Source organism: Pituophis catenifer, unplaced genomic scaffold (assembly GCF_029215685.1).
Source record: "Pituophis catenifer annectens isolate HBS135680 unplaced genomic scaffold, rPitCat1.0.hap2 SCAF_1, whole genome shotgun sequence".
NCBI lineage: Eukaryota > Metazoa > Chordata > Lepidosauria > Squamata > Colubridae > Pituophis > Pituophis catenifer.
In genome coordinates, this window is record NW_027256881.1 from 130,252,038 (window position 1) to 130,274,167 (window position 22,130).

General features: G+C 36.1%; 1 protein-coding gene across 1 annotated transcript in view; it reads left to right on the forward strand.

The window, feature by feature from the left end:
• Nucleotides 1-22,130, forward strand: part of SNTG2 (syntrophin gamma 2) — a 255,669-nt gene that overhangs the window by 105,886 nt on the left and 127,653 nt on the right. The window contains exons 3-4 of the mRNA XM_070955055.1: nt 11,212-11,268; nt 11,355-11,412. Coding sequence (XP_070811156.1) covers nt 11,212-11,268; nt 11,355-11,412 — 115 coding nt within the window. The remainder of the gene's footprint in view (nt 1-11,211; nt 11,269-11,354; nt 11,413-22,130) is intronic.

The window sequence follows — 22,130 nt, forward strand, 5'->3', positions numbered from 1 at the left end:
CCAAAGCTCTCTGCAGGCTGGAACTTCCATTCCCAGTGGGAATAAAGGATAAATAATGAAACCCATGAACAATACCTGGAAACTTTTGGTGTGTAAGTTAGACTCAAGTTGACTGGCAATATTGTAAGTCTGTGAGTGGTTTCTCCTTTGTCTTAAAATTGTATCAGAAGAAGAGTTTCTACAGGGTACTTATAGGAATCCAAATTCAAGAAACCCCATAACATTCTTAGAAACAGACTTTTTAAGGATTTAAGCTAATCTGCAACTAGAAAAACATGACTACTTCCTTGAACTGTTTGGCCATACCCGACTCTATTCTGTTGTTCAAATTCCATGTTTAGGCACATTTCTACAAGATTTTGTGATAGTTCAAATATCCATAAATAATCTCCTTGAGAGAGCAGTTTTATGTTTTCGGGTTACCATATTAAAAAAAAAAACAGATCCATAACCATATTCAAATTTTTGATACTACGTTTGAAAAAATTATCTCCATGAAAGTTTAAATTTCAGTAACATTTTTCTCCTTTGGCTTCTTATGCCTATCATGGCTCACAATAGTTATTTTTTGTTCTTGATATAAACTGAAGTTGATCTGTCCCCGTCTCCACACACACACAAACACCGCCAGCCGAGGGTTAAGGAAGCACTTGGCACGCACACAGGTCGTTATCTCAAACTTTGCAACAATATAAGCACCCTCTGCCAAGAGCTTTACTTCAACAGATAACATAACATTACATACACATTGTAAATAGTCCAGCAAAACAATATCCCTTCGGCAGCTTCAGGCGTTGTTCAAGTGACTAGCCAGAATTAGTTTTTGTTCGTCACAGAGTTTTACCAGCCACCACCCTCTCTTATATAGTCTCTGGGGTGTGGTCCAGTGACTCAGTTCTAATCCCTAGCACGCCTCCTTAACTGCTGCAACCTTTTATCATGCCTTCGTTGGCATGCATCCAGGATGGCTCTCCTTCCTCGCTCTCATCAGAGACTAATCTCTGGCTAATCTCCTCTCCCTCGGCCGGCACCTGAGACAGTGCCAGAGGGGAGGGGCCTGGAGAGGGAGGCCTGGCTGACTCCTCTCCCTCATGTTCGGAGCCTTCTTCCTCCGATGAGATAGACTCAGAGGGCGGGGCCACAACAGAAGTATGTATTTATTAAATGAGGAAATACTGTAGGAGAGGAGAAATGTGAAAATAGAAAAGTAAATTTAAATCAAGTTGTCAAGATAATGTATTTTTGTTGGACATATCTAATTGACTATGTACCTGCCTTCTAGTACTATTGTCTGAAAATAATACTGATTATCTACAATCTACTTGTAGATTGTAGATAATCAGTATAAATCTATTTATAAAACTCAATAGAATCTCATTTTGAAGACAGGCTTATCCTACATGTAAAAAAAAAAGATGATGAGAATTGTTTAAGGCTAAATGTTAAGATATTTCTGACTGCAGCACATTTAGAAGGGTCTAGGCTGCTTTCACATCTTAGGTTAAATAAGATTTGCTTTAATCATGGATTGCTAAATCAGAAAGAAACCACCATTATGTTGTGCTTATTAATTTATACCCTGCCTTTTGTTCAGAAGCTTAAGAGGGCATGCACTGGAATCCCTCCTTCAGTTTTTCCCATGGAAATCTTATGAGATATTGGCCTGAGAGAAGTGGATAGTGCAAAGACACCCAGTGAGCTTCCAGGGCTGAAGTGCACTAGAAATTAGACCACCATATTCCTAGCTCAATACATTAACCACTAATCAGGAAACATAAAAACCTGATGAAAGGACACAGGATCCTTGGGAAAAAAACAATAGAGAGTCTATAACTCATAACCCCAAATAACTTAGCCAAATTTAGAGAGAGAAAAATGTAGGTATTACAAAAATCTGTCCCTTCCCTCCCCAACAAAAGACTACAGGTGGTTTGAAGAGCAGAGGGATTTGTTCCTTCACTCACTTCCAGAAAATGGGACTTGAATTAAATCCAGTTGCGGTACATTATTATTTTGTCCTTTTTTGAGCTAGAGGTGATATAAGTGATTGATTATGTGCAATCAAGTCAGTGTCAACTCTTAGCAAGAAGACTGAACAAATGCAGGTAATGATTAAATGTGAGATACATGGGTCAATTTGCTTTTCAGGTACTTTCCTCATTAATGGCTTTCTCTTCTGCTTCACTGAAGTGAAAGGAAACCTGATAAAGTAACCCCATAGCGTAAGGTGGCACAACCAAGATTGGTGAATTGACTGGCCGTTCACAAATAGCATCAAAAGATTTCTTACTCTTGCATTCTCTTCACAAATAAGGAAAATGTTAAATTCTGTCACATCAATCATCCCAAGTAATGGGCAGGCTCCAAAGCTCTGTAACAGTATAAAACCTCAAGTGATAACCTTGTTTCATCTTTGATGCTGCCATCACTTTGTAGATGGGAGCCTAGGTGTTGACCAAGATCGTGAAGACCAATGGAAGATGTTGGTCTTAACTAGATCTTCACTAGATCTTCACTACTGACTTGTACAGTGGCAGTGCTCAGGCTGTTATTCAGTCTTTTTGATGTTGAGGCACAGGCAAAATTGGCAAAGGCAGTTTATGCATACCGCTGCAGTTATTGTCTGGTGGTAGCTGCGAGCATGACATCATTGGCATAGAGCAAGGTCCAGGGGTTTTCATGTTGCAGTTCTTTTGTGGTAATATCCATGACAAGAATGAACAGCAATGGTGATAATGCTGAACTTTCATGAATGCCAACTTTTTTTTTTTTTTAAATTTGATTTATATGCCGCCCTTCTCCGGAGACTCAGGGCGGCTTACAATGCTTTAAGCAATAGCCTTCATTCTTTTGTATATTTTATACAAAGTCAGCTTATTGCCCCCACAAACTGGGTCCTCATTTCACCTACCTTAGAAAGGATGGAAGGCTGAGTCAACCTTGAGCCTTGGAGAGATTCGAACCAGCAGAAATTGCAGGCAGCTGTGTTAATAACAGGGTGCACTAAACCCCTGTACTATCAAGGCTCTTTTTCACAAACTTTCACAAGAAAGCTGTCGGAAAGGCCAACAGTGCATCACATGAAACTGCTGGTATTTGTATATAGCATCTGGACCCATGTTATGAGTTGCCCAGGAACAACATGGTCACCTAGCACATACCTTAAGAGTAACTGATGTGGAACATGATCAAAGACTTTTTCAAGATCGAGGAAAACCAAATGTTTGGTTTTCTGCTTTTCTCGGTGTTTCTCCATAAGCATTTGAACTGCAGAGTTTGTAGTACTAGATCCTTTGACAAAGCCGCATTGATTGGTATTGATTTTTAGGATGTACTAAAGGAGTGGCCCCCAACCTTTTGGGCTCCAGGGACCAGTTCCACAGACTGGAGGGGGCATGGTTTTGTATGCTCCCTGCATCCTACAGATAGAGCTTTGCTTGTTTGCACAGCCTGGTTGCGGGTATGTTGTGGACCGGTGCCAGTCCATGGACCAGGGGTGGGGGCCCCTGTTCTAAATCATCTATGTCTGTGAGAGGGAAATCGGTGTACATATGGCAGGGCCCTAAAAACACAACATCCTATCTTGCAGAAGAAACATTTTTGATACTACATTGGAAGGTAAAACACCCCATTATACCCCCACTACCTAAGCCGTACATCCAAACCCCTTTTCCATCCATTTCACAGGCAGAAGACTCCCCTGATCCTCCACTCTCCTGACCTTTTGTAAAAATGCTTGAAGACCTGGCTCTGCTTACTCACTTGGGGTCCACAGATCTCTGAAGTCCCTTCCCATCTTTTTAATTATTTTATTCTTGTTTTTAACTGTAATTATTATATATATACTGTATATCCAAACCTAATCCAAAGGGAGGCACCCCCCCCCAAGAACCGAGACACAGAACAGGACAACAGCATCGCCCTCCTCCCTTACATTAAAGGCACCACAAATAAAATCTCCCTCCTCCCTTACATTAAAGGCACCACAAAGCAAAATTCTCCACAAACACAACATCTAGACAACCTTCTACCCTGACCAAAAAATAGCCAACATCTTAAGAAACCTCAAAGACAAGATCCAGCTAGAAAACCAAGGAGTCTATGAAATATCATGCAAAATCTGCCCAGCCACATACATTGGACAAACCAATAGGAGAATAAATGTATGCATCGCAGAACACAAGAACGCAGTCAGAAAAGAAGAAAAAACTTCCTCCCTTTTCCAGTACCTTAAAACAACAGGACATGAAATTGATTTTGAAAGAACCAAATTAATCTCCAAAACTGAACACTTCAACAAGAGAATAATTATGGAAGCTATCGAAATAGAGAAACACCCCCATAACATGAATAAATGTGACGATACCTCCCACCTACCAGACATCTGGAAACTAGCCCTAGTCAACAAACGAGCCCCAGCCACAAACATTGACACCAGACCCAGGATAACACATGACGCCACCACCAATCATCTTCACCAGATTCAAAGCCAATCCCATCCCATAGATGAAATACAGCCACTGTCCAGGAGCCGGACCGCAGTGGCATCGCCAGCTGCTGCATCCCCCTCCGATCCCCACACAAAGCAAACTAACACATGCCATGAGCACATGACAAGACCTCAGACTCGGAGCCAAACCAAAGCCCGGGATGTTGCATCACAGCCATCTGCTCAAGACAGTACATCACAGAACTCAGGATGTTGTGCCACATGGCCCATTACCGAGGTCGTTACAACACAAGAGCCTGATCGGCACACAGCTAGGACCTCGCCCACACAGGATGTTACAAAACAGCCGACTAATCTGCAAACATCAACTCCATCAACTAATCAAATGTAACAACACAGCCAACCAACCCGCTTACAACAACAAAGCCAGCACTTCACATCTCCCCACCAGTATTTATAGAGAGACGGCATCTCCGATCATGCTATATATAGATATAGATATATATATAACAGAGCTGCAAAACAACTTAGTTTACGTAGGTAAAACCTGGCTAGAAAGAATATGCACATAAAAGCCTACGAAAAAGAAAAAGACATATATAGCATATGCTATATATCCGAGATATATATATATATATATATATATATCTATATCTATATATATATATCTATATCTATATATATCTATATCTATATATATATCTATATATATATATATATATATATATATATATATATATATCCAGGTTTTTCCTACGTAAATCAAGATTTTTATGCAGCCCTAGTTCAGTGAAATCACAATCCACTAGTTTCTAGGCTTTTTTTTTTCTGGCAGCCAGCAAACACTCTGCTGCCCATTGGGAGACTAAGGAGACTAAGATAGATCTATTTCAGACTTATAAGTCCTCATCAGTTAGCCACACCTTCATCCATGTATCCTCCCTGTAAAGGTACAGTATTTGTTTTCTTTCTTTTTGTAGGATACATGGGATGAGGGTGTGGCTAACTAATGAGGACTTATAAGTCTGAAATAGATCTATCTTAGTCTCCTTAGTCTCCCAATGGGCAGCAGAGTGTTTGCTGGCTGCCAGAAAAAAAAGCCTAGAAACTAGTGGACTGTGATTTCACTGAACTAGGGCTGCATAAAAATCTTAGTTTATGTAGGAAGAACCTGGCTAAAGAGAAACACACATAAAGCCTACGAAAAGGAAAGAAAACATATACATACATACATACATACATACATACATACATACGTGTGTGTGTGTGTGTGTGTGTGTGTGTGTGTGTGTCTATTTGTAGATCGCACAGAATTGGGCAATTTCTAAATGATAAATAAATAAACCAGAGTTTAGGACTAAGTTGGGAGCAGTGCGAAAGCTCAGTGGTTAAGACTCTGGGTTTGTTGGCTGAAAAGCCAACAGCCCAGGTTCAAGGCCAGAGCATTGCACGATGGGTGAGCTCCTGTCCTTGTCTTATCTCCTGCCAACCTAGTAGTTTGAAAGCATACAATGCGAGCAAATAAATAGGTATCATTTTTGATGGGAAGGTAACAGCACTCCGGGATGTAACGCTAGCCACATGACTGTGGAAAAATCTTTGGATAGCGCTGGCTGAGTGGCTCTTTAAACAGAGATGAGCACTGTTCCCTAAAGTCACTTATGACTACTGGAGAAAATCCGCAGGGACTCCTTTATCTTTAGGATCAAGTGTATTGCATGCACCCAGCCATACTCATCACCAGTAACTCAAAAGGAAACACCGTTTGTACATGAAAAGGCATACTTCTATAGGCACAATTATGTGAAACATTTCACATAATGTTGAATGTATTTTATTTTTCATGCATTGTGAGAAACGTAGCAGACTCTAGGCTGTGTAAAGAATCTACAGTATAAAACAGTTTAATGCTGTGCAAGTCAGCTTTAAAATCAATAAAATCCACAATCTAATTTCCAATTTCAGTATTAAGAAAATGGGCTAAAATTAAATTAGCAATTATTTGGTACTGCTGGTTACAATTAATCCTCAAAGGCTGTCTGGAAGAGACAAGTTTTTACCTGCTTGCAGAAGAGAAAAAGGGTGGGGATCATCCTGGTTTCTTAATTTGACTTAGTATTCTACAACTGAGAGTAAAAATTGAGGGAAAGAGAAAGAGAGAAAGAAAAAATTGTATATAGGCATGATTAAAAGTAGGCATAATATTATGTAACTTTAAATATTTCTGCCAAAAGGCTTATAAGTTCTTCCCACTTGCTCCCAGTACCTTTATTTTGTATAATTCAATTAATATTCTCTTTCAAGTGCACAAAAGGAATTAAGTTCCTGTTTAGCATTCATAAAAGCTGAACATAATTCTGAGGTAGGTTGTTTTGCATATACAGTATACTGTGAGAATTCTTCATTTTCCACCTACATTTTGTTATTTTACTTTTTTACTCTTTTTTTTTCATGAAGCTTAGGCAACAATATAACCACATATATGTATATAACTTTGATATATAGGCCCAATCCCTTTCCAGGCAATGTAGGAAAAGCAATGATACATTTTGCCTAATCTTAATTCTATTTATTTTATATGTCTTATCTTATACACACACACATCCACACACATAAATATATACATATACACACACATGCATGGAAAATGTATATGTGGGCTCCAAATTGTGTTATGGCAAGGAACAAGCTGCATCTTTAGAACTTTTTGTAGTGATTTTGGGACATGACAGTAGTAAATCATCAGATATCATCCAATCCCACAACCTACAGAACCATTCTCCTTTTTCAGACATGGGCACATGGCTATATATAGTCTCATAAAGACTGGTCAACCTGACTGAACTGATAACCCAACTTCATCCATTATGGTTTCAATCTATAGCTGAATAGTCAAAAGCAGTGTTTTTTTTTTAATTGTGGTCCTAGGATCTCTGGGGTCCCCAAGTTCTTTTCAGGACTCCTTGAAATCAAAATTAGTAATCTTATGTTGAAAAATAATACCGTATTAAAATCCCATCAAATAATCATGAGAAGCAGTCGAAGCACTGAATGCTTTTAATGCTTTTAATCTTTGATATGGTAAATATCAACAAATATAACCAATACAATTGAAAAATTTGTGGGGTCCTCCATAATTCTTAAAAGTGGGAGGGTGTTCTGAGATTTAAAAAGTTTAGGAAACACCGATCTAAAGCACACTGGTCAAGGAACACACAAACTGAAAAATAAGATATTTAACAGCCTTCAAAAATGTTTCTTTAATTACAAAAATCATTATTCATTGTAAAAAAAGGAACAATTGGCTTAATTGTAGACTGCTCAGAATTGCTCTGGGACAACGAGGGGCAGTCTCCAAATTTTTATATATACAAGAGATTTATAGAGGTTTTTGCTTTAAAATTCACTGATTTCATAGGAACTTTGAAGAAAGGTTGGAAGAAAGGTTGACTATGATCCAAAAGAACATAATTATATACATGTTTCTTGTTTTATAAGTGAATACAGGATACGGAACTGTTTATGCAAAGTGGTCCTTGCTTTGTCAATACAAAATCAAAATGTTATTTAAAATTTAAAGAATTTTTTTTCTAAACAATCTTGTCAATTGCTTTTCATATGCAACGAGATGGGTTACAATGTTGTTTCAGTTTTCAAAGTTTCTGCCTCTTGCCCTTTGTAGCCATCACATTGAACAAATCAATTCTATCCATTTGAGGACACGCATAAAGGAAGAGCACAATGGCTTGTCCAGTTATATGAATGCAAATTCATATATATATATATATATATATATATATATATATATATATATATATATATATATATATATATATATATATAACATTGTATGAAGTGCAATAATCTTGGCGCAAGTATCTATATAATTAGTTAAACTTATGGAAGTTCCTTGGAAACCAAATAAACTTCTAAAACTGGTGCACAAACTTCTAAAAATCACAAATAAGTACAATAAGAACAGTATAAAAAACAAATATATGCCCCAGGATAATGTTGCAGGATCCAATCTGTATCGGTCACTAGGACAAGAGATTTAATCTTCCAAGCTTTCGGATTCATGCTGGAGCCCATCCTTGGGGAACTTTTAAGAAATATGTCTCATGTGCAGTATTAAAAACAATCTTAATCTATCCAACAGTGTCTGTTCTTAGTGAGGAGAAATGGCATTGTAGCTAGAACAGGACTCAGCGTATTGCTAAATTATATGATATTTAATGTCAATTAATAAAATGAGTCATTTCATCTTCTATTATTATATCAAATTTCAAGAAAACAGTGCATGAATAAAGTGTCAAAAATGTAAGGTGCTATTACATATGAACTAGATTGCATGGGAACAGTCCATAAAGATTTTTATCACATGTACTTTCTTCAAAAAATACTAAGAAATTAGCCATAAGTAATGGATTAAATGAAAAATAAATAACTTTTAATAAATAAATAAATAACACCAGTTCACTGGGAGAATAGTCAACTGGAAGTGGTAGAATCTGATCTAGACTAAAAACTTAAATTCAGTTTGTAAAAGTTTGGAAGCAGAAAGAGTCAAGTACGAGTATTCGTTGGAAACAATATCTGCATTTTTAATTCTTCAACAGTTTAAAGGCCAAGAAAAATATTTAAGAAAAAACGTATTAATCAAATTCACGCATCTGTGTTACTATAGTATTCGTATCACAACTCTTTTTTTTAATGAGACATGTGCTTGGCATATTGTATTTAATGTCTCTGAATGATATATTAAGCTCCCATTCAACTTTGTGAATAGAGAAACAGTTTGAACTCTCAATGGAGCATCAAAAAAACTTCAGTAGACAAGTACTTGAACAGCACTTTCTCTTATAAAACATTCTATAGTTCAAGCAATGAACAGAAATATAATTCTTTCCCTTTAGCTTATACGCATAGCTAGCATAGCTATTCTTTTTTGGAGAAACATGACGCAAATGCAAATAAGTAAGAAATAATAAGCAAAAAAGAAGAAGAAGAAGAATAGCATCAGAAACTAAAAAAAAAAAGGAAAATTAATTTCTACCATTATTCACTGTACTTATCTATATTTTTCTGTCCTTAGAAACTATTCTTGATTCCACCAAGTGTGTACACTGCCTTTTTTCTTTAAATAATTCATCTCTTTCTTTGAAGATCTCATCAAGTGAACCAATCACAATGTTGGCTTCCCCTCTTCGCCCACTCAGGTTTGGTAACGCAAATCAGGTCTGCTCTTTCATCCACAATCCAATTATGGATGAGAACAAATTTGTTGGTAGACATGGCATTAAGTAGCAGCAGTTGAAATAAAGGTGGTCAGATAACCCAGCAACTTTCCTCTTGAGCAAGGGAGATGGAAAAGGAGTGTATCAAGAATTACCTCTTGGCTTTAGAGAGAAAGGTGTACAATTTTGGGGGCCCAGGTAATACTTGTTTATAGTAAAAATCCAGCAAGAGGAAGGATAATTTTTCAAGTTGCAGAGTTAGTGCAAGCAGCAGAGGCTTGGCTTTTTTAACAGTGGTACAAACCTAAGAAGGGAAAGCGCATGTTTGGACAATATTAATTTTACTAATTTTCTTCAGTTTTTCATTATAAGCAATAAAATTGGCTATGCTTTCCTGTGCTTCCCTTTTCCATGCATATGCATAAAGACATTTTATGTTTAAACACATGTTTCTAAGCAGATAATTACTGAAAGTCAACATTCTCTTTCATTTTTTGGTTTCTGAATAGCCAGATATCTTTGTCCACGCTCTCTTGTCTTGTCCACGCCCCCCCTTTCATTTCCCATCCATTCAAGCCACCTGTTCACTTTCTTCTTTTTACAAAAGCCTCATCCCTGATTCTTTCATTTTTGCCATTTACTGGAGCATAATAGAAAACTCTCACAAATGTATGAATTCCTACTTTCATAAGCATAGATGACACCATACTTTCTGATGAATCCTTTAATTTTTCTCTCTGACAATTTACTTTCACCGCTTTGCTTTTTTGCCTTTATTTATTAACTCCATTCTGCAAAATCAGATCCCTTTCACTCAGATCTGTTACCTCCTTCCACCATCTATTCATTTCGTATATACAGTATATTTATTGTATATATTTTTCTTTCTTTCCTTTCCGTCAGTGTTACTCTTTACCATTTACTTCTCTTACATCACAATTATCCATTTATGTATTTTAAAAGATGTATATGGCCACCCATGTTTAGAAAGATAACTCCCGATGGCTCACAACAGTTGAATAAAATTACTGCATAAACATTGTAAGTATAATAAAATCAAAAAGCATTTTTTTAAAAATAAGCTATGATCGTTACCAAACAAATTCATATATTATTGACTTCCTTTGCCCTTCATGATTTTGGTCAACAGAGAGTTTCACATAAGTTTTTTTTTAGTAAGATATAGGAAGAATAGATTGGATTATTGACCATAATCATACCTGCACCAGTTTTGGGTGCTTTGGTAATATGTAGCATAACCAAAGTCCAGTTTTACAGCAACCATGCTCAAGTTAGAATCTCTAATTTATTTTACATACCACCACACTATAACCTTTGACCAATCAATAATCCAGAAAACCTTTTGGGTGTACTGAGACTAGTATTGATTAAATGCCATATTTTTCTCCTTTTGACTTTCTAGATCAAGTATTTGCATAAATCAAAGTATATTAATAAACCTCTTAAGCATACTTCTAATATTGTATTTTCACCTAAATTTATTTTTTCTACCATTTTTTAAAGCACAGAACCGTTAAACTTCATAGACAACCAGTTGGCGGCTTGGGCTTAAGTATAAAGGTATGCATAATTTTATAATTATGTTGTTTTATTATTATGTAACATATGGTGCATAAAATAAATTTTATTTTTATCATCTCTTTTAGGGTGGTGCCGAGCACAAAGTGCCTGTTGTTATATCAAAAATACTTAAAGACCAAGCAGGTAAAGCAATTATTTATTTGCATAAGCAATGAAAATGTTACAATTAAATGTTGATATATATTGCAACAAATTAAATATTTTAAAGATAAAAAATTACTTAATTTGTCTATCCATTTAATTTGGTTTATTATTCATTTATTTAGTTCTGCCGTATCCATTTTCTACTGATTTCAAATTGAAAATGAAACAGTTATTTTTGGCCCATTTTATTGATGCTTTCCATCTACGGGGCACTGTATTATTTACTCTTCCAAGATATTCAATTTTCTAAATTTCAAGCAGATTGACTTTAAAGTCCCAATTTTATAGGCAATTAAACAAAGTCAAATATAATTGTCTCTGTATTTTCGATAGGAGTTCCATCTGCGTTTCTCTCTTTATTCCTGTATATGTTACTTTCTGTTAGTATAAATTGATCAACATTCTATTACAGCCTCAATTATTTTTCACTTATTTTTAAAGCCAATGAACACAAATGAAATTTATTAAAACCGTTAGGCTGAACAAAATATTAATCTACAGGAGGAGGGTTTTTTTTATATATTTTAAAAGCTACCTGAAAAATGAATGGACATGCTTTACATCTCTGCATGCCAGTTCATTTTCAGAATAGATAGTTGCAGTTTTCATTCATTATACAAGCAAGCATACATGTATGTATGCACACATACATGTATCAAATTCTAAATGTGTAGTAGAAACTTCTCATCTTCTCACTCTGAAACGATCCTGTGAAGTAGGAGGGCAATTTGGTGATGGACGTAGCTGTACCATAAGGAGGTTGCATGGAATACCATTAATAAAATTAATTAGGGAATATGTTGTGTGTAGAATCTGCCCAAAGTAGTTATTATCAACTTTGGAAAAAGAAGTTTCATTTATATTAATCAGAGGGTAGTCAACTTTAGTACATGCTTAACCTTTTTAGGAGTTCAGAAGCTGCAAAGTTAATAGGGCTACATAAGATACAGAGACTTTATGCCTACTGTGGGGCATCCACTATAGTTTTTCTACCTAAAATGGCAGAACACTGCTTTTAGTTCTTATTAGTTTTGGTCAAAGGACCTCCAAAGGCCACAAAAAGAATCTTTCTGTTCGTTCGTTCATGTTATAAAATGAACATTTTTGACTGTTTGAGAAAAATCTCAAACACTCAAAAATCTCTTAGAACACTCTTAAGAACACTCACAAAAGTTACCATTATGAACACAAATGAAGAGAGCTTAACTGAAAAAAACAAATCTGAGACAAAATTTCAGAGTATAAACGTAACAACATAATAATTGTCGCTGTTGTCTATAATTTTCTTTAAAAAAAAAAAGGCAGTAAGTATGGTCCCTAAAGAATAGCAAAATCCCAGAAGGATGCTTCAAGGAAAAGGATTTTTATTGAAACTTATTACATTATTCTGACATACTGACTTCTGATTGATAAAAGAGGTAAAGTTGTATTGTTGAGGACAATATATGTTTGTATTTATTTCCTTTGGTCTTCTTCAATTGCATTAACATCTTCCTAAATTGTAGGGATCTTCCTTCCTTGTTCAGTTTTTGAAGGATTCAGGTTGACAAAGGAAAAATAAAGAACATGTTGCACAGGATTTTTCTTCTGAACATCCTGTGAAAAAGCAAGCTCATTTTTGCTGAGATGCAAAGTGAATTTTATTATTCTTAATCAGGGCATGCTGAGACAGAAGATTGCAATTTTCAGCAAGCCACCTATAAATGCTAGAAGAATGTAGACAAGAAAGAATCATATATTGCGTGAGAATGATATACCAAATTAGGCACATCTTTAAATTGAAAATGTGGTATTCCTGGATAGTGCCCTCCCCAACTTATTTTGTACTCTCTAGATTTTCACTCTTTCCACTTTGTTCATTTTCCAGTGATGTCCCCATTTTTAGAAAGCAGTTTTCTATTTATAAGTTCTTGATATGTAGGAATATATCTAAGGCGGTACTTTCTAGCTGCACTTCTTACGCGCTTCAAATTAAAAATTTGAAAGAGGCCATTTAGGCCAATGAATCAAATCTGCTTTTCACTGAAGGATTCTAAATTAAATACAACCCAAAAGATTACTGATTAGCCTCTGCTTGAACATCTCCAGTGGAATATGGGAATCCACCACCTCCCTCAGTATTTTGTCTACTGTTAAGAACGTTTTTTCCTTAACATCTATGCAGTTGTCCTCGACTTACGACCACAATTGAGCCCAAAATTTCTGTTGTTAACCGAGACATTTGTTAAGTGAGTTTTGCCCCATTTTACGATCTTTCTTGCCACAGTTGTTAGGTGAATCACTGCAGTTGATAAGTTAGTAACCTGGTTGTTAAGTGCATTTTGCTTCCTCATTGATTTTGCTTATCAGAAGGTTGCAAAAGGTGCAACCGTCATAAGTATGAACCAGTTGCCAAGCATCTGAATTTTGATCAAATGATCATGGGGATTCTGCAACAGTCGTAACTGTGAAAAATGGTCATAAGTCACTCTTCAGTGCCGTTGTAACTTTGACTGGTCACTAAATGAACTGTTATAAGTTGAGGACTACCTGTTTCCTGTAATTTAAATCCATTATTCTATGTCCTACATTCTGGAAAGATGGAAAAATGGTTTCAGTCATATTTTGTGTGACGTCTTTTCATGAATTTGTAGAGCACTATTTATATTTCTACCCCCTTGTAAAGTTTCCCTTAAAGGATATGACCAAATTACCCAAACAAAGAGAGCCACTCTACAATGTTGCAGAGCTCCCTGTGATCAGCGCCCTATCTTTATTTTGCCTTATTGGGCCTCTAGTCACATGCCAAATCAGCTGTCAGATCCAGAAAATATGGTTTGACAGTCAACTGATTACAGTACTTTGCTTGCTACAATGATCAGCAGGAAATAGATACAGTATATATTAATCTTCCAGCTTCCTTTATGACATGGGCCCAACAACACCCAGTATACAGGTACTCCTCAACTTATGATCACAATTGAGCCCAACATTTCTGTTGTTAACTGAAACATTTAAGTGATTTTTTCCCCACTTTACGACTTTTCTTGCCACATTTGTTAAGCGATTCACTGAAATGGTTGAGTTAGTGACATGGTTGTTAAGTGAATCTGGCTTCTCCATTGACTTTGCTTGTCGGAAGGTCACAGGAGGTGATCACATGATCCCAGGATACTGTAACCATCATAAAGATGAACCAGTTACCAAGCACCTGAATTCTGATCACATGACCACAGGGATGCTGCAACGGTAGTAAGTGTGGAAAAACAGTCATAAATCACTTTTTTCCAATCCCATTGTTAACTTCGAACAGTCATTAAATGAACTGTTGTAAGCTGAGGACTACCTGTATTTGCAACCATTAGTGGCAGTAAGGGGGAAAGGAAGGGAGAACAACATAGTGTCCCTTGAGTAGGAGGGACAGCGAAACTATCTGTATTCCTGTATGAATATGGTGTGTATGTGTATGGAAAGATAGAGGGAGCAAATGATCAGTGGTTCCATATCCAATAACTTATATTGCTTTTCCATAAGGTATTTTTCAAAGCTGTGTCTAGATATGAGATCTAATTCACTCACCCACTTCCCAAGGGATAGAGGCAAGAATTTATCACATTTCCTCTGATTCTCTACATCATTTTGTTACCTTTAATGTTGTATCCATAGAGATCAAGTCTATTAAGATAAAGCATAAAAATAACTTCTTGGGGAAAAAAAGTAGTCTTCTTTAATAAAGAGAAAAAAGGAAATAATACTTACAATATATAAGAAGGATATATAATATGACAGCGAAATGTAACAGTACAGTTTAGTCTTGTGGTTCGGGACTAGGCTAGAAAACCGGAGACTTTCCATTCTAATTCCACCTTAAAAGCATAAAAGCTGGTTAGGTGATTTGGAGCCATTCACTCTCCCTTAGCCCAAACCCCTCACATAGTTGTGCGGAAAATAGAAGGAGGAAGGAATACTGGTATGTTTGCTGCCTTAAGTTATTTCTAAATAAGTAAGTAAGTAAGTAAATAATATGATATAAACATATACACATTTCAGGAAAAAAAAAATGAGTTGTCTGCATAGTCTTCCAATCCAACCTGATCAAGCCAGGCTGGAAGTAATGTTGAAATGTTGAAAGAGGCTTGTTATGAAGCAGAAGCTTGGGATATTTGATCGCTGGCATATTTATTTATTTCTATGTGTATGTTGTATGAGTGTAAACTATATAGCAGATGCTTTTCTCTGGGTTTACAGACATCATAGGCTTCTAAATATTGCTGTGCTTCTGATTATCATAAAAGTCAGGCAATTAAGAAAAACCACAATCTTTGCTGACCCAGTATCATGTGTTCAATTCACCAAAGTATGCTTCTGTCGAATGTAAGAGAATAAGATGAATACTAGCTGTTTAGCAATGTAATTTCTGCTGGAAAAAGTGGCCTGCCTTATTAAAAAGTAATGTCAACTTATTGCTTACTCAGTAAGATTGCATAAAGCTTTACATTGTCTATTCAGTCTACTTGAATGGGATTTGTTATTACAGTATGATTACAGCAAGTTTGTAAAATTGTTTCACGTTTTCATTTGAACCAATTCCCATTTATGTTGTTTAATATATGAACTCAAATATGAATAATTACAGTATCTCTATTAAGAGGGGGATTAAATTATACTGTAAAAACAAACATATAATAATGTATATATTTATTACTGAGAGCATAATTTTCCAGGCTATTACTCCCTTCCATGAGTGGGTTCTACTTACCTTTACTACTGGTTCGCAATGGGAGCACGCGCGCATCTGCACATGTGCAGAAGTTTTGCACATGTGCAGATCATCAATTATGACTTTTACTACTGGTTCTAAAGAACTGGACAGAACTGGGAACAACCCACCACTGCTCCCTTCACAATGTTCAGCACTTAGACTTTCCATCTTTGCCTGACTAAGAATTATGAAAGTGACTCCAATACAACTGGAGGGTAAACTGGTTGTGAAAGACTGATTTAGGATACAATCCAGGCTACAATTTTAAAGTGAAAAGAGGGCAGAGAAAAACTGTAGAAGCTTCTGCAAATGTAAACAGGACACTACTATTCTAATATCCTCCAAACATTTCTGTACGTGCACAAAAATACAAAGGATACTTAAAACCAGACCTCATGTCTATCATTCTACATATACTCTTACTATCAAGTAAGTCCCATTGACCGTGGACATGGACATACTTCCATGTAAATGTAAATGTGCTAAGATTGTGCAATAAGAATGTAATTCTAATTAGGCAGCGTGGTATATAATTGGCCAATCTAAATCTCAGAAGGTGTAGTATATTCCTGTAATTTAAAATTTTACCAGTCTATGTATAGACTAGTCCTTTGTATTTACCTCCTCATTTCACTACATACAGACAAAACTCAAATATTTTCCAATATCTACAGTCATTCCCAAGAGCCAATTTGATCTAGTGGTGAAGGCAGCAAGCTAGAAACCAGGAAACTGAGTTCTAGTCCTCTTTTTGGTATGAAGGCAGCTGAGTGAATTTATTTATTCTCTCTCAGGGTTAAAAATCTTGCAGAGAAAACTGTGTAGACTTGTCTAGGTGCTTGCCAGGAGCCAAGACTGAATTGAAGGCTCATACGTGAACTAAACGTTCTTCTTTAATATCTATAGCAAATACCATATTCTTTGAGAAACATCCATAGAGTTTAGCATATATAAGAAATTGGTTTGTCTGTGTTCAAACATAGATGGCCATTATCTGAAGCAGTAAATGAATTAGTTCTGATCAGATTCAGAAGAGGCGGAGACAATCAGATGCATAGGACCTGCAGCATCAGAGGCAGAAGACGGGAAAACAGATGGAAGTTCATGATTGGAATTTCATTTACATTCCATTTTATTTATTTCCTGGTTCTGACTCATATGCCACGTTTTGGTCTATCCCCAAATGCCTGTACAGTTAGTACACTGTGCCGAAATCAGCTTTCCTCAGCTTTTGTGTATTTAACAGACAAATCACCTATAAAAATATTTATAACACAAAAACAGACAATAATTGTGTCTATATATGGGGCATTGCAGTGACTTAGTGAGCTAGAGTTGCGAAGAGGTATAGTAGAAAACTATATTTAGCCAAAGCAAAATGCAGACATTCATGGGATGATAAAATACTATGAAATAAAAATTCAATTCTTTTCACTTGTTAAATATCCCAAAATATAATTTTTGACCTACATTATTCTACAGAAGAGCATGCCATCTGTTGGCTGTGTGCACATTCCTTTCCCTCTTGACTGCATGACTTCTTTGTATTATCTTAAAGCAAGAAATATTAAGTTCTTTTGTTGACATCTACTTCCAGTGAGCCATTCAGAAGATTTATCCTTTTATAAAACTCAGTAGATTCTGTCATGTTATTCAGTTCAGTAAGCCCATTACCTCTAGTGTTAACATGCCTGTGTAAATTACACTAACCTTTCTATTTTCAGATGTTAAGACTACTTTATAATTGTTTAAGAAGAGCTTTATTTCCTTTCTACAAAATACTTTATTAGAATAATAGAGTTGTGAACTAAAAAGAAATAAAATCAAAAAGGTTGGTTCCATGGATTCCTATAGTTAAAAGTAAATGTATTTAAGTTTAAGGCTTAAAACTGAAAAAAGCTTTGGGAGAATTTCTAAAGGCATTACATTTGAAAATATAATAGAAAACCTGCTCAGCCTACCTAGAAGATCATCATCTTGTCTTGAAAAGGTTTGCTTTAACCCGAAAGCTGTATAATGGCATTTAAATACAAATTATTGATTGATTGGTTGGTTGATTGATTGAATTTATATTGCCACCTATTCGCCCATGGCGACTCAAGGCGGCTTACAGAATATAAAACCACATTTAAAACAATAAAACTAATAAAAAGAAACAAATATATTAATATAGTATAATATAATAAAATCACTTCCCACCCCCACCCCGCTCTGGCGACAGTGGATCACACGAGCCATTTAATGGGCTCCATCCCGCTCTGGGTTCCCCAGGCCCACTGGCAGAACCAGGTCTTCAGCGCCTTCTGGAAGAGTATTAGAGTGGGGGCTGTTCTAATCTGTGGGGGGATGATGTTCCAGAGAACTTATGAAAGCATATCAACAGCAACTACCATTTTTATTTTCATAATGAGTTATTTGAATGGCTGATCTTAAAGTAGGAGAGGTGAAGGAAATCACAATTCGTAAGGAGTTATGGACCATGCAGTTTGGAAGCAAGACTGGAGAAAATATTTTTTCACATATTCAAGAAAAGGCCTCAGCAAACAAAGCAAACCTCCCAAAGATATGTCCTATCTCTGTGAATATCTTAGATAAGTTCATAATCAAACAATTTATTAGTCAAGCCTAACTAACTACGGTATCTTGAAAGGAATAATGGAAACAGCAGACAAGTGATGCAGATGTTTCACTATGAGAATGGGAGGGTTTAATTTGCCCTTAACTGTTGTATTTCTTTTTTGTTGATTAAAACTTTGGGATGCAGTTGGTGTAACAGTATGTAGAGTTGACCTTGGATGTAGAGGAGGGATGAGCAAGCCATCAAAAGGGGAAAGGCAGAAAAGATGACACAGTCCTGTGAAAGAGGGAACCATGACAACCCCCCCCCAAACTAACCTCACTTCATCTTCGCTTAAAATAGGGGAGGGGGAGAGAGAAAGAGAGAAATACAACTGGTCTTTATCAGCTACAATATGTTGGTTTTATGTATGCGGAGAAAGTAGGATTGCTGTCACTTATATGTTATTGCTTTAGAGTCCATTATGGCCTTAACCAAGTTGTAGGTCTGTTCTTGGCAGTGGTCTTGATCAGGGAAGCCTTGTAAGCCCTGCTGGACTGCCTAATGGAAGAGTGGAACATGTGTAATAAACTGCAATTGCTTTAGGAGTTTATAAATCATTTAGAAGGTCCTTTGTACACTATTGTGTGGTCAGAGATTATTAAATTGAAGGACTTAAATCCCTAATCCTTTCTTGCTTTTCTCCCTTAGTGCTATTTCAGGTTAATATTTTGGTATTGCAAATAGCCTCTTTTATCACACGCTACAGTAAGCTTATATTTGAGCACCATACTAATACACTAACTGCGAGGCTGAAAATAAAATCTGCGAAGCTATGTTTTGATTGATGTGCCATCTGGGAAAAAACAGGACACAGCTACAAGATAAAGTACATTTAAAATAAAATGATCTGGTTGGCAGCATGAGTTTTTCCATTATCCAGAGGTAGCAAGAAATCACAAGAGAAACATCATTCTATTAATCTATGATAGCTTCTGTGGAACAAGCTGCTCTGTATTCCTGGCAGGTAAACCTTCATTCCCACTTTTAGTCTCACTTGAATAGCCCGAAATTGGATGGGATGCGATCTAAGGGGTTAGGAGAGATCCTGGATCTCCCTCATTAGTGCCGCTGTGGCACCCTTCCAAAGGCAGATTTAGTCATACAGATAAAAGCAAAGAATGGACATGAAGATAATGTTACTCCGTGTTCCATATCTAATGTCCCCATTTCTGAGCTCTATTGATGGCGTAATGGCTTTTCCAGAAAACCAGCGTGTGCCTCATAGTTGCAGTTCCAGGTATTCATTTTTAGTGATCTCTGAACCCACGCCAAATTATGTGCTTGAAATTCAGTGGCACAATTTTAAAATTATTTTTAATGTGTCCAGATGAGTGTGTCAAACCTCCAGTAGGCCTAATTTTGGTGTAAAAAAAAAAAAAGACCAAAGACTAGCAGGGTAGGTGGAACCCGTCTTGAGACATCCTTATATCACTGATTCTGCCTTGTATCCATCACTGGTACTGAACTGGAGCAAAGACAAACATTGGAAGTGGGGAAATAAGAGAAGGAGGATTGCTGATTCTGTCGTTCATACCAATTCCAGTCAAGTTAAGAAAGCTTTCCCTGCTGTCTAAAATGTTAGGATTTCAGAGTGGGATACTAAGAACAAGCTGTTAGAAAGCTTCTTATTAAATTGGAAGCATCATTATCGAAACAGATGGAGGTACTGGGGTATAAACAACAGTAGTTAAGTACATTTCTTGAAATTAAAGTTTAGACACAAGAAAGTAAAGTTTGGATCATCTTCTTACATTCCGTGGGAACTAAAATATGTATCTTCTGCCAGTATTATTCCCATTATTTGTTTCTAGCCAAAATATAGTTTAGTTTTGTCATTCATAAGTAGGAGGTAAAATATTGTGAATATTAGTCAGATGGCTAATTTACCTTCTGTTTTGTTGTCTTGCTATTAATGCTAAAAAAAATTTTTAAAAATATTATTACATATTTGAAGGCTTGCTTGATGGATTTTTAAAGTGCCATTGAGCTTTCCCACAATAACTTATTTATAAATTCAGAAATAATCACAAAAAGCTTACAGGAAGATTCTGCTCAAATAATTACAGGTAGTCCTCACCCATTGACACCAGCAATTGTGTTGTTTAGTGCACAGTTGCTAAGTGAAAAATCGCATTACCATGGCAGCCTTACATCACTTACGACTTGCATTTTCCTTCAGTACACTCTGTTAACTCTGCTTGTTGGAAGCTAGTTGTGAAACACACAAGTGATGATCATGTGACTGTGTGATGCCGTGGCAGTCATGAATGTGAAGATTGGTTGCAAAGCTAGGGTTTTTTTTTAATACCATCATAACTTCCAACAGTCTTTAAAAGAAGCAATTAGTAAGTGAGAACCATCTGTATCACTCAACATATTGCTGTATATTGATAAAACAAGCCAGTTTGGTCTAGTGGTTAAGGCACCAGGCTAGAAAGCAAGAGACTGTGAGTTCAAATCCCACCTTAGTCATTAAAGCCAGCAGGGTGACCTTGGGCCATTCACTCTCTCTTACAACCCAGCTCACCTTCCAGGGTTGTTGTGGTGGTGGAGAAAATAGGAGGAGGAAATTGTGTTGGTGGATAACTCAATAATCTTGAGTTATTTGTAAAAATAATAAAGGTGGGTTAAGAACAAATAAATAATAAAAGAAAAATAATATCTTCAAGATTAAGAGAGGAGCCCTATATCACCTCATGGCATATGCCTGCTGAAAGTTATATGATTTGGTGTAACAGCTTCAGTTAGTCTCTTCGCTTATCTTTATTATTATTATTATTAATTGGCATTTTAGTTACAAAACACTCAAGCATTAACATTAGAACATTACAACAAAATTCACAGTAGTTTTAACTACAAGAGTGGTAACAGCAAATTGCTAACCATTAGTGACAATGCAGCTTAGCTTTTATTATATGTTCAGTTGTAGTCATTTTTCCATGAGATAGTTGGTTTAAACCTTACTAATGTTTTTTGGATTATAATGTTCTCCTATTTCTATCCAATAATAATAGTAATAATAATAATAATAATAATAATAATAATAATAATAATAATAATAATAATAATAATAATAATAATAATTTTATTTCTATACCGCCCTTCTCCCGAAGGACTCAGGGCGGTGTACAGCCAGTTTAAAAACACAAGATACAACAATAATTAAAAATTAAAATAATTAAATAGATTTGGCTGATTTAAAACTCTAAAAATTAAAATACCCCAATTTAAAATTATTATATTGACAGCCCTGCCTGGCGGAACAACAAGGTCTTCAATGCGCAGCGGAACACCCGGAGGTCGGAGATCTTGCGTATTTCCGGGGGCAGTTCATTC